Source organism: Dipodomys spectabilis, unplaced genomic scaffold, assembly GCF_019054845.1.
Source record: "Dipodomys spectabilis isolate Male_0828 unplaced genomic scaffold, ASM1905484v1 ptg000115l, whole genome shotgun sequence".
In the NCBI taxonomy this organism is placed as follows: domain Eukaryota; kingdom Metazoa; phylum Chordata; class Mammalia; order Rodentia; family Heteromyidae; genus Dipodomys; species Dipodomys spectabilis.
Genome location: NW_024870792.1, coordinates 15,796,485 through 15,810,321, shown reverse-complemented (window position 1 = coordinate 15,810,321; position 13,837 = coordinate 15,796,485). Strand labels below are relative to the sequence as shown.

The 13,837-nt window shown below is 41.0% G+C and overlaps 1 protein-coding gene across 1 annotated transcript in view; it reads right to left on the bottom strand.

Annotated features, from left to right (window-relative positions):
• Positions 1-13,837, bottom strand: part of Ttn (titin) — a 285,547-nt gene that overhangs the window by 14,993 nt on the left and 256,717 nt on the right. The window contains exons 282-300 of the mRNA XM_042688233.1: positions 12,935-13,222; positions 12,518-12,817; positions 11,981-12,283; positions 11,588-11,893; positions 9,731-11,497; positions 9,131-9,424; positions 8,043-8,330; positions 7,630-7,929; positions 5,464-7,530; positions 5,066-5,368; positions 4,666-4,971; positions 4,283-4,573; positions 3,892-4,188; positions 3,464-3,769; positions 2,077-2,382; positions 1,709-1,990; positions 940-1,533; positions 542-829; positions 146-445 (exon numbers count right to left, since the gene is read on the bottom strand). Of these exons, the coding sequence (XP_042544167.1) occupies positions 146-445; positions 542-829; positions 940-1,533; positions 1,709-1,990; positions 2,077-2,382; positions 3,464-3,769; positions 3,892-4,188; positions 4,283-4,573; positions 4,666-4,971; positions 5,066-5,368; positions 5,464-7,530; positions 7,630-7,929; positions 8,043-8,330; positions 9,131-9,424; positions 9,731-11,497; positions 11,588-11,893; positions 11,981-12,283; positions 12,518-12,817; positions 12,935-13,222 (9,186 nt within the window). The remainder of the gene's footprint in view (positions 1-145; positions 446-541; positions 830-939; positions 1,534-1,708; positions 1,991-2,076; positions 2,383-3,463; positions 3,770-3,891; positions 4,189-4,282; positions 4,574-4,665; positions 4,972-5,065; positions 5,369-5,463; positions 7,531-7,629; positions 7,930-8,042; positions 8,331-9,130; positions 9,425-9,730; positions 11,498-11,587; positions 11,894-11,980; positions 12,284-12,517; positions 12,818-12,934; positions 13,223-13,837) is intronic.

Here is a 13,837-nt window from a genome sequence, read left to right as displayed (position 1 = left end):
GGCTCAGGGACAGTGCCTGGCACACAAAAAAAGTGATTATTTGGGAGCTGTTTTTCTTACATCAGGGTATACTGAAAGCAGATTCCTTTGTAGGAACTTTCAGAATCAGAGGTAGAGAGAGTGGTGGAAGGGTCCCAGGACTTACTGATGCTGCTGCGGCATTCTATGACCTCTGACTGCAAGTAGGAGCCAATCCCAAAGCGGTTTGTGGCTGCCACCCGGAACACATACTCATTCCCTTCCGTGAGTCTGGTAAACTTAAATGTTGGTCTGGTCACCGATTCAGAAACTGGCAGCCAGCCTGGGCGATGAGCATCACGTTGTTCCACCACATAACCACTCAAAGGAGCACCACCATCCAATTCTGGTGGTTCCCAGGAAATAGTAACTGATGTAGCATCAATTTCATCGATCTTGATAGGACCACTTGGTGGACCAGGCTTGTCTATAAAAGAAGAAATCCAGGAAATTAATTTTTACTTCAAATCAAAGTGGGGCAACCAAACATCAACTTGCTTGGGTCTCTGTCACACGTCCTTACCAAGAATGATCACTTTAATGGTTTCTGAAGTAGTTCCAGTAACATTTTTTAATTCAAGCGTATATTCTCCAGTGTCTCTGATAGTGGTTTCACGGATGGTTAATTTAGCTACTTTAGTGTGAGTTTCAACCGTGACACGCTCTGATTCCTTAAGTTTGGAGCCAGAAAAGAACCAGGAAGCAGTAGGAGGTGGACGGCCAGCAATAGGTATCACGAGCTCTATTGGTCTTCCGGCTGAGACATGGATGGTCTTCTGAGGCATTGTGGACAGATCAATTGTTGGCAATACTATGAGAAAGAAAGAAATATTTATTTTAAACATTACCTCTAATGAGGAAGTGTCATGAATTTTGAATATTTTCTTGGCTGTCACTGTTATTTGAGTTTTCAATACACACCTCTGAGGTCTTGTACAGTCACGGGAGTGACAATCTCTCTTGGCTCCGAAACACCTTTCTCATTTTGTGCCCTCACTCTAAATAAGTACTGTTCACCTTCATTTAAGGAAATAACGGTGTGCTCCAAGACTGTGGGTTTTAGAGTGACAACCTTCATCCATCTCTCTGTGCCAGCTTTGCAGGCCTCAAGAACATATCCAGTGAGTCGGCTACCACCATCGTAAAGTGGTTTCTCCCAGGCAAGGGTGACAGTGGATTTGGTGACGTCAACCACTTCTAGTTTTGTAGGCACCAAAGGCACTTCTGAGACCAGAACTGCATCAGACGTTTCACAAGGTTCCCCAATGCCATAGATATTTTCTGGCAGCACTCTGAAATAGTACATGGTTCCTTCTACAAGTCCAGAAATTCGGTAAAGTGTCTTGCTGCATTTGGTAGTTACTGTTTTAAATGCTCTCATGGCAGCTTCACGTTTCTCAATAATGTAATTGTTGACTGGAGCCCCACCATCAATTGTAGGAATTTCCCAAGTGATAGTCACAGAATCTCTTGATACTTCCTTAACTGTCACTGAAGGACAAGGACCAGGAGTATCTGGAAAACAGAATATGGGAGACCCATAATTCTTCTTTGTCTGATTGGTTGGTAGTATCTTTTAAACAAAACTTTGGTAGGAAATAGAATCAATAAAGGGAAAGGTCCTCTTTAGAGAGATAATACGGATCAAAGTATACTTTTTTGGAGATTTAATTTTAAGAAAAATACATACCATACACTTTAACAAGGACTGTTGCTGATTTCTTGCCAGATTGATTTTCAGCTTCAATTGTGTATTTTCCAGCATCGTACCGATTTACTTTGTCTACAATCAGTAAAGAGTAGCTTTCGGTGTTGTCAATAATCGCCCGGTTTGCAAGGTCAATGCCTTTCTTGCTCCAAGTGATGATGGGAGGTGGTCTTCCAGAAACTGACACCATCAGGCGCAATGAGGCCCCGGCCCTGACAGTCACAGTCTTCTTTAGATCATCTGCAAGCTCGAGATCTGGTATTTCTGGAGAGTAAACGTCAAAATTGAATTAGTTCATAAATAGATGGGATGAGAAAAATAGTTCATCTAAAAGTCGGTATTATAAATACCTAGTCTTTCCACAGGCTCAATTTCAGCAATTGTTTCACTGTATTCGCTTATACCCTTCACATTCACAGCAGCAACTCTGAAAGAATATTTCTGGCCTGTCTTCAGGTCTGGCACAGTGAATTCAGTATTTCTTATGGTAGCATTGGTATGCACTTGGAGCCACTCATCGGTGTCTTTCTCTTGCATCTCAAGAACATATCCTATGATGTCAGCTCCCCCATCATACATGGGCTTGGTCCATGCCAAACTAATGCTGCGCTTGGTAGTATCCACAACTCTTGGAGCAGAAGGGGGTCCAGGGGTGTCTGTGGAATTTAAACAGTGAGATGTGTTACACTTTAAGAATTGTGTATTTGGTTTGGAAGATTCACAAAGGTATTATCCACATTCATCAAGACCATCTTTGTAATTTAGTCCTGAGATTCTAGGGCAAGATTGTATGCTATATTATTGCTATTACTGTAAGTAGTAATTTGTATTAGAAGGTCGATGTTTGTTTCCTACAACTTAGTTATGGTATATTGCTCACTGTTAGCTAAGCTCATTTGCTTCACCTATTAGCAAAGACACTTTGTTTTTAGAGGCTCATCTTTCCCTGGGTTAGTATCACTTGACTCTACATTTCTGATGAATAAAGGAATCAAATTCCTCATCTTCATGTTCTTACTCCTAATATCTTGTTACTTTTAATTCCTGGGCTTGGTTTGTGTAAAAGAATTGTTTACTCGTGTTTGAAGCCCAAATACCAATTTGTTTCTTTAGTACTTAATAGAATATGAGGTATTTTATGCTCTGGCTAAGCTTCTTCTCAAAAAGGACCCTGCCTTTTTCCCTCTTGTATTAGTTATTATCAGCATAACATATTTTTCCCTATCCTTAAGAAGATTTATAAAATGTATCCTTCATATTGGTAATATAATAATTTATTGCTTTTATTCCACAGAAAAACACTGCAACAATCTTTAGCAATGGTAATTGCTAGCATCATATAACTAATAAAGCGCTCTCTAACTTGGGCTATATTAAAATTACACTACTAAGTAAAAGAAATAAATGCTCTCTCTACACATTTGCTTTTCACAAATATTTTAAGTATGATGGAGAATTATCTTTGTTTTTTCCTGTGCTGGAGATTGGACTCAGAGCCTGGTGATTTTTAGGCTAGTGCTCTACCACTTAAACCAGTGGTTGTGAAAAGACCCTTAGTGTTCTACTTTTAGGTTATTTTTTATATAGGGCTTCACATTTTTTCATGATCGGGTCTTCAACTATAATCTTCCTAGTTCTGCCTCCTTACTAGCTTAGATTACAGGTATAAACCATCATGCCTGACCTTGTGATATGGTTTTGATGGGCATTAGTTAATGTCTGATTCTTAGAACTCACATGATGGTTCTCTGCATGAGATGAAGTTGGAAGCTTCGCTCGGTTCACTGTTACCAGCAGCATTCACGGCAGTCACTCGGAACTGGTAATCACAACCTTCCATTAGGTTGGTCACCTTAAGCCTAGTATCATATACCACATAGTCTCTGTTGACACGTGTCCAGCGCAGACTCTTCTTCTCACGTTTGTCTACTAGGTAGTTGCTGATCTCATTGCCACCATCAGAGTCAGGTTTTGTCCACTGAATAATGATATGTTCTTTGCCAGCTCCAACTTCTTCAGGTATGCCAGGTTGTGATGGAATAGCTGTGTTTTATGAAAATAAGGATGACAGTATTGTATTAAAGTCACAAATAACATGATTACTTCTCTCCCTTGTTCCCATTATATTTCAATCATCCTATTGTTTTCAAAATGTTAATACTCACTGAATGAATTTCTGGCTATAACTGGTTCTGATTCAACAGGCACACCAGGGCCATATTTGTTTACTGCCCTCACTCGGAATGTGTATTCATTGTTCTTGATGAGTCGGGTGACTACATAGGAAAGTGTTGGGCATTCGCCTTCCACGATCACCCAGTTAAGCCTGCTAGTCTCTCGTCTTTCTACAATGTAGTGACTTATTTCTGCTCCTCCATCTTCCTGAGGAAGGCTCCAGGCTAAAGTGCACTTCTCCTCTGTCACTCTGCTCACAGTGAGTTTTCCACATGGGCCAGGGGAATCTGAAACAGGCAGAATGACAGCCATGATGAAGGGTGTTTTTTCTGGGCACCCATGAAAATGCTGGAAAAATACAAGACCATTTGATCTGCTTACCCAGCACTTTGACCATGACAGACACAGCCTTGGTCCCACTGGCATTCTTCACTGTTAATGTGTATTTCCCACTGTCACTTCTGTCACAGAACTTGATCACAGCAGTGGCTCGTTTGCCGGTGTATTGCAAAGAGACTTTTTCACAGACGTCTAGTTCTTTGTCCCCTTTGGTCCAGATTATTTTGGGTTCAGGTTTGCCACCAACGGCAGCATCAAGAACAAGATCCGAACCGGCTCTGATGGTCACCAGATCACCTTGTAATCTGGCATCCAGTTCAGCTTTAGGAGGAGCTGTGACAGGCAAAATGGATGCGCATGAATATCTGAGGTTATTTTCACAAAAACTGTGATCATGTGAAAGGAGAACATTGACTCTTTCTTACCATATTCATCTCGGCAAGTAACGGGGCCTGTGGATTCAGACCCTTTGCTAATTACGCCTGCTGCATTCTTGGCCAGCACACGGAATTCATAGGTGTCCCCTTCACTGAGAGCAGTCACAGTGAAGAAATTGTCAGATACAATGGTGTAGTTGCACTTCAGCCAGCGGCCATCTCCAACCTCACTGACGGGCTTGCGCTCTATGATGTAGCCCACCACCTTGCTGCCTCCATCGTACACTGGAGCAGACCAAATGAGGGACACTGTTGATCTGGTGACATCTGTCACTTCTGGTCTACCTGGTGCATCTAGAAGTGATATACAATGAGATTAAAATACAGCACTGAGCTCTAGTACAAATAATTGTAATTAACATGATTATCCTTCAATTTTAATGCATACCGACTGGGTTTTGAGCCATTATAGGTCTCGAAGCTTCACTGGCCTTGCTAACACCAGCAGCATTAAGTGCATACGTTCTGAACTGATATTCCAGTCCTTCAATTAAACCAGTCACTTTGTAGTTGCACTCTAAGCAAGGCACTTTGTTTTCTTTCACCCAAAGAATGGTGTTCCGTTCTTTCTTTTCAACCCAGTAGCCAATGATTTTACTGCCGCCATCATGGTAGGGTTCTTCCCAACGAATAGACATGGCATTGGCGGATACATAGTAGACTTCAGGTCTGGTAGGAGCGCTTGGTGGGACTAGGTATAAACAAAGATATCAAATGTAAGTATAACTTGATAAAATTCACTGGAAATACGAACAGAGAATGCAATATGATTTTTAGTTTTCTTACCGAATGGATGTTCAGCAACTATTGGTGCTGATTCTAGAGGCTTGCTGACACCAAATCTGTTCTCTGAGCTGACACGGAAAGAATATTCCTTGTATTTTGTGAGGTGAGTGATTTTAATCTGAGTGCGCTTGACACTAGAATTGACAAGCTGCCAAGCTGTTGTACCAGACTCACGCTTTTCAACTATGTAATTAGTAATGTCAGTGCCTCCATCATCTTTAGGTTCGGTCCATGACAGGACACATGATTCAGCTGACACAGATGAGACTTCGATAGGGCCAGTTACTGGACCTGGTCTTCCAATGACCACAACGGTGATGGTGAACGTTTTAACACCAGCTGTATTTTCCAGGGTCAAGAAATATCTGCCAGAGTCCCCTCTCATGCTCTCTTTTACAGATAGGGTGGTCCTATCTTTTGTTGTTGTGATGCTCATTCTATCTGTCTCCTTAAGTCGCATTTCTTCCAGTTTCCATGTTACTTTGGGGGTGGGACGACCACTAATTGGCACATCAATGGTAAATGGGCTTCCAGCTTTGCAAGTTATTAGCTGATTGGTAATTCCAGTGAGATCAGCAGTGGGCTCAATTTGAGGCTCCTTAATGATGACAGATGAGAAAGCTTCTCTAGGTTCACTGTAGCCGGCATCATTCTTGGCCTTCACACGGAACTCATATTCAGTGTTCTCCACAAGGCGTTCCACTGTGAAGGTCAGCTGCTTGGTATGACCAGCTTCAACCCAGAAGTCAGATCCCTTTTGTCTCATTTCGAGCAGGTAGCCAGTGATCCGACTGCCTCCATCATGGTCAGGTTTAAGCCAAGCTAAGACTGCAGAGGATTTGCTAGTGTCCACGACATCGAGTCTCCTAGGAGGAGCAGGCTGTTCTGTGGCTACAATTGGTTCTGGCATTTCATAGGGTTCACCAACACCATATTCATTTTCTGCAGAAACACGGAAATAGTATGGAACGCCTTCTGTCAGTTCATTGACCTTGAGGATCTGGCGAGTGCATTTTTCACTGACCACCTGCCAGCTACGGCGACTTGCTTCTCGTTTTTCTACCACATAGTGATGGATTCGGGCACCGCCATCAAGGAGAGGAGCATCCCACATCAAGGTTGCAGATCCCCGGGTCACATCCTTGAAGGTAATGGGACCAGGTGGCCCTGGAGAGTCTAGCACCTTTACAGTGAATGTGATGGACTTAGTGCCACTGTTGTTTTCCACGCTAAGGGTATATTTCCCTGCATCATTTCTGTTACAGTTTTCCACAGTAAGGGTACTGAAGGAGTCTGTTGTATGGATATCAGCTCGAATGCTAAGATTAGAGTCCGGCTTGCTCCATACAGCTGTAGGTGTAGGTCTGCCCCGGTAGGCAATAAAGAGGCGAATACTAGCCCCAGCTCTAACAATGTGAGTCTGCTTAAAATTTGCATCAATGTCCAATTCAGGAGCTGATAATCGGTCAACTGCTTTAATTGTGCCAGTCACTTCACAGCTGTCTCCCTTTCCAGCACCGTTGATAGCACTAACCCGGAATTTGTATTCTTCACCTGCTTGCAGGTCAGTGACAGTATATCTTGTTTTCACACATGCCTCTGTGTTCACCTTGTGCCAGTCTCCTAAGTCAGCTTTGCACATTTCTATAATGTACCCAATTATTTCCATGCCACCATCAAAGACTGGCCTGGACCATTCTAAGCTCACGGTTGTCTTTGATGTGTCAGTCACTTTGACTATTGTGGGAGCACTCGGTGGGTTCACAGGCTCTCTACATTTAATTAGTCTTGAGATACCACTTGCAGGGCCTACTCCTGCGGCATTTTCAGCCATGACATGGAATTCATACTCATTGCCTTCTACCAGACCAGTGACTTTGAATCTAGTCTCAGAGATTGGTCGTTTGCTGGTGACTTTCACCCATCTTGTGCTTTTCTTTTCTCGCCTTTCAAGGATGTAGTGTTGAATCTCATTGCCACCATCTGATTCTGGCCTTGCCCATGTCAAAGTAATGCTGTTGCCTGTTACATTGCTAGGTTCTGGAATGCCAGGGGCATCAGGAACCGCTGTAAGATGAGGAAAACAAGTGCAAAATTCAGTTAGATATTTTTTTACTTCGAAAGTTAATTTAATGCATAGCACCACTGAGTAAAAAATGGACTTACTGTATTGTATCTGAGCGACCACGGGGTCAGATTCAAGTGGCCTGCCAACCCCAAACTTGTTAACTGCAGAAACACGGAATTGGTATTCATTGCCAGTTATTAATTTGATAGCAGTATAACTGTGAGCTTCACATTTATCCTCAATGAGTGCCCAAGCAAGTCTGCTGGTTTCTCGTTTTTCAATGATGTAGTGAGTAATAGGTGCACAGCCATCATTGAGTGGTGCATCCCACCACAGGGTCATCTTCTCACCAGTAATATTGGTGAATCTTATTGGCCCAACCACTTTTCCAGGTGTATCTATAAGCAAAATTTTCCAGGGTTAGTTTATTTTCCTATTCATTAAGGTATAATTAAGTTCTTCTTACCCAAGTCCCATACATTTTAACACTGAGAAGATATTTTAAAAGTACCTTGTACTTTCACAGTAATTTCTGCTTTTGTAGAGCCAGATACATTTTTGGCTTCTACTGTATATACACCACGATGTTCTCGGGTAGCATCTCTAACGAAGAGACTGGTGGATCCAAGCACATCTGTTATTTCTATATTCATCTTCTTTTCAATTTCTACTCCATCTCTGAACCAAGTTACTCGAGGTACTGGTCTTCCTTGTACCAAAGCTTTAATTCTAAGGCTCTCTCCAGACTTAATAATAAGACCATCAAAGTACTCAGGGCCAAACTCTACTGTTGGTGGAACTATGAAAGAAACAGAAGAAAAAATTAATATGTTTTATTTTGGCTTAATAAAGACACATACAAACATGATTTTTTTTATTAGTACTATATCATAAATCCTGGGAAGGAATGACCAGGAAAAGCAACTTTGGAAGCAGGGTTGAAAATTGAGAGTTTAGACTATCCAATTATATATGCCAGAGGATTCTGGCAAGTATTTGCACATTATTAGATATTTCCTTTGTTATACTTGTCATGTTATTAATTTTTCACAGCCATCTTTTAAAACAGAAGTGAAATAGCTACAAAATATTTAGTTCTGAATACCATTGTATAATCAAACAAGTTCATGTAAGAAGCTATCAGCTGTACTTAAGCATGGTAATGATTGTGTAATTCGATGTACATTGTATCTTAGCTCCAGTGTAGACAGCTATTATTGGTGGACTTCTTATTACAAAGGTAAGACCTCCATTTCTACTTAGGTGCATTTTATATGGGAATCAAGCAAAGTAACAGACATGGTAAAAATAACAAGTCAGTTACATTTGTTTTCTTTTCATCTAAGGGGTTAAAAAATAGACCTACTTCATCCACATAGCAACCCAGGGTAGTTTGTATGAAAGGACATTTCTGTTCTTTTACAGCCTAGGGGTCAACAATATTTCCTTATTTTATTATTGTTATAGTAGAATCAAATATTTTATTTAGATTTTCATTGAACTGGTGGATTAAGAATCAGAGATATATGCAAGAAAACCTCCTCAAAATTTTTGTTTTAAAATGTGAATGCCTTTTGGTTATCGGTTGGAAATACTTACCGTTTTCATCTCTTGTCATAATAATGCCAGAAGACTGTGAGGGTGGGCTTATGGTTCCAACAGCATTTCTTGCAATTATTCTGAACTCATATCGATCCCCAGGACTAAGTCCTGTAACTGTGTATTGGCAGTCACTGACATCAGTAAAGTTGCATCTAACCCAGCAATCATTCCCTTGCCGTTTCTCAATGCTGTAGGCCACAATCTTACTGCCTCCATCGCGCAATGGAGGGTTCCATTTAAGTGTAATAGTTTCCCGGGTGACATCGATGTAGTCAGGAGTGCCAGGTGGGTCTGAAAAATTATAAGAAAGTTAAATGCAGCATTACTCCTGTAACCATCTCTCAATCATCAGTAGTAGAAAAGTAACATGAGTGAAATTTCAGAATACAGTCATTAGTTTCAAGTTTCTGTTCTAGTCTTTCAGATAACTTGAAATTATTTTTATTGTATTGACTTAAAAATCATTCTTCTTGCTTCATATAACCAATTCACTAGTGACAGGAAGCTAGATAAGAATGTGGAAGAAAGCAGTGTTGGATTTATTACTAATATAGTTGCTTGCTTAATTAAACATTTCAGCAAATAATGGTCACTTACCTACTGGGGAAACTGCTAAGGTAAATTTGCTTGGGTCACTAGGTGAACTTAGGCCAGCAGAATTCTCAGCATATACACGGAACTGGTAATCCAGCCCTTCGATTAGTCCAGTCACTCTGTATTCTCTTCCAGATATTGGTGATGTGTTAACTCTTTGCCAGAGGATGCTATTTCTTTCTTTCTTCTCAACATGGAATCCAGTAACTTCTGAACCACCATCATATACTGGTGCATCCCAAGTCAAGGACATGCCATCAGAAGTGACATTGTATATTACTGGTTTTCCAGGGGCGCCAGGAATCCTGAATTGGTGCTTTGCAATAATAATGTTTGAGGCAAGTGGTTCACTGACTCCGTATCTGTTTTCTGCCCTGACTCTAAACTGGTATTCAGCATCTTTGACCAGATTAGGAACTTTGAAAGTTGTCCTGGCAACACTGGAACACACCATCTTCCAATTAGTTTGGGAAGCTTCCCGTTTCTCAATGCTATAACAAGTAATCTCTCCTCCTCCATCGTCTTCAGGTATGTCCCAAGACAGGATGGCACTGTCTGCCTTAATTTCATCAAATCGAATGGGTCCTTTGGGCTTTGATGGTGGGCCAAGAGTGATGATCGTAATGGGGAATGAATTTCTACACACTGCGTTGTCAAGAATAACAGTGTATTTTCCTCCATGCTCCTTCTTGACGTTCTTGATACTCAAGGTAATTTTGTTTTCAGTTTTGCTGAAACGAACATATTCACTTTCTTTCAATGGTAAACCATCTTTCAGCCAACTGATAGATGGTTTGGGTTTTCCTTTATAAGGTAATTCCAGGTGTACATTATGTCCAATTCTCACAGAGATTTGTGCACCAGGGATTTCTGACAGGTCAACTTCAGGTGTAATGACAAGTTCTTTCACTGTAAGTGGCCCAATAGTGACGCCATCACTCAGCCCCTTCTCATTTCTAGCAGACACTTTGAATTCCAGGATAGACTGTTCTTTAAGTTGTCCAATCTCAATTTCACAGGTTTTGCTTATGCCGGCATGTGACCACGTTTGTTCACCTTTACCTTTCCTTTCCACAACATAGTCTGTGATGACACTTCCACCATCGAAGTCAGGTTTGGTCCAGCTCAGGATAACAGAGGTCTTTGTTGAATCTTTCATTGAGAGATCGCGTATGGGAGCAGGTACTTCAGCAGCCTTCACTGGCTCTGTAGTTTCACAGGGCTCCCCGATTCCAATTTCATTTTCTGCAAGAACTCTGAAGAAGAATGGTGTTTTCTCTGACAAATCTGTTACCTTAAAGGTTGTACCGGAACATTTGTGTGACACAGCAGACCATGTTCTCTTGGTAGCATCTCTCTTTTCAATGACATAATTAATTATGGGAGATCCTCCATCAATGAGAGGAGGATCCCAGAGCAAAGTGACTGTGCCTCGGGACACATGTTTCATCTGCAATTTCTGGCAGGCAGCGGGTGTATCAAGTACTTTCACAGTCACAGTTGAAGACTTTGGTTGGCCAACTCCATTTTCTATTGTCAGGACATATTTTCCTGTATCATTGCGAGTAACTTGAGGAATAATGAGTAGTGAAGATGAATCAGTGTTTTGAATGCTGTATCTGGCATCGCTGCCAAGGTTCTTCTCATCTTTTCTCCAGGTGACAGTAGGTGGAGGTCTGCCTTTAAAGGGAATCAACACTTGTACATCTTCACCAGCTTTAGCTATAACAGAGGTCCTGAGAGCCACATCTAGGTCGATCTCTGGTTCCTCTGTAGACACAAAATGGACATATATAGTAAGCAAGAAAATAAGTACTGAAAGTAATCTAATAAAAGCATCATCATACCAGTCGTACATACCAAGTATATCTTTAGCTTGTACAGGCTCAGTCATTTTTATAGGCTCTCCTTGTCCAGCACAGTTTACTGCAGATACCTGGAAGTAGTAATTGACTCCAGGTTTCAAATTAGATACCACATATTCTGTAGTTCTGACCTCTCCTGTGGTAGAGACGATAGTCCATTCTTCTTCCTCTCCTTGTCTCATCTCAACAACATATCCAGTAACAGCACTTCCCCCATCATAGACAGGTTTGCTCCAGCCAAGGGTGATGGATGACTTAGTTGTATCTGCAATTCTGATCTTGGCAGGAGGGCCCGGAGGATCTGGAATGACCATTCATGAGATGGTTATTACACAACAGTCATGTACAGCTTGACCACACAAAAGATGCTGCATTTGTGGGTCCTTACCAATAGGATCTGCAGCTTTGTAGAAATCAGAAGGTTCAGAAAATGGACCCATTCCAGCGGCATTAACAGCACAAACTCGGTATTGATAGTCGCTGTTCTCTGTGAGTCCTGTCACCTTCTGTCTGGTGTCACGGATAGTCTCCTTTTGTACTTTAAACCACCCTAGACTCTTCTTGTCTCGTTTTTCAAGGAAATAGCCACTTATTTCACTACCACCATCAGCAATAGGCCTGTTCCAGATAACAGTCATTGAATTCTTGGTAATCTTTGTCACCTCTGGTATGCTTGGTGGCCCAGGTGTAACTATTTAGAAACAAAAAAGACCAGTGAATTTAACAGATCAACATTAGTATATATTTTGATCTTCAAATCCTATCTAAAATATTAATTTCATTTATGTTCTTTTTTACCCCATGAAGAGGATGGTAATGAGATGTGATATAAAATAAAACTATTTTGAGAACATTCACAGACGAGTAGAATAGCTTATTACTACATTTGTCATGTACTTCAGTTATCTAGTAAGTTGTGTCTCACCAAATGAATTCTTGGCTATAACTGGATCGGATTCCAGTGGCTCGCCAATTCCATACTTATTCACAGCTCGGACCCGGAAGATGTACTCATTTCCTTTGATAATTTTGGTGGTTGTTATAATGCACTCTTCCAGATTTTCAGCCACCATAGACCACACAACACGGCTTGTCTCACGCTTTTCCACAATGTAGTGAGTGATTTTTGCACCACCATCATCAGCTGGTGGCCTCCAGAGAAGAGTTATCTTTTCAGCAGTGACAGTCTTAAATTCAATTGGTCCACCTGGAGGTCCCGGTTTGTCTGTCAATAAAAGAATAGAACAATATTAGTGCTTCTTAAAAGCTTACTGGTTTCAACTTTCTAAGCTTTAGATAACATTCGTCATTATTATGACACTAGTCTATATTAAACACCTACCAAGGATCTGCACTCTGATGGTGGCTGAGGCTGAACCCATGGCATTCCTTAGTTTTAATTCATAGCTTCCACTGTTAAGGCGGTTGGCATCTTTGATGAGTATAGATGCAAGGTCAGTTGAGTTTTCAACACACACCAGTGCATTGGTTTGTAATTCTTTATCATCTTTATACCATTCAATTGTGGGCTCAGGTTTGCCAGAAATGCCAGCCCTCAGTTTCACGGATGTTCCTGCTCTGTATTTGACAACTTCTGTATATTCTAGAGGCAAGTCAATTACAGGTCCACCTGCAAGAGAAACAAACTATTATGAGGATGAAAAATAACCAAAATAACCTCAAAATGAAGTTACTGGCCCTTACTCAATTATGTGGGTGTATACTGTAATTCTAAGCCTATTAACCTATACAATTTCATAAGCCACTAATAACTGTGAACAGATTTTGTGCTCCAGTAACAAAGCAATAATTGTATAGGGACTCAAGTATCTTCTAAATGTACACTGAAGTTAATTATACATTTTATTCTCGACATGAAACATAATGTGGTAGTGAGAACCTTGTTGAAGAAGCAGCATGAATCATTTTCTTTCACTCTAGTTTCTCTTTCTTCTTCCTGTGGCCACCTTCTATTCCTTTATCTTGTCTGAGTTCATTAATATGTAACAACTGTGGACAATAGATGTCAGACCTTCAAAGTCTGAACTCTCTGTTGTGTGTATGTGTGTGTGTGTGTGTGTGTGTGTGTGTGTGTGTGTGCATTCACATATAAACATATTCGCATACATGGTAGACAGATTTTATGTCAGGCTTCTTAGGGCCATGAGAAGTGGCACTGAGTTTGTAAACTCAGTTTCCACAAATCTTGACTGATAAAGTGAGGTCCTAAAATTCTTAATGTGAG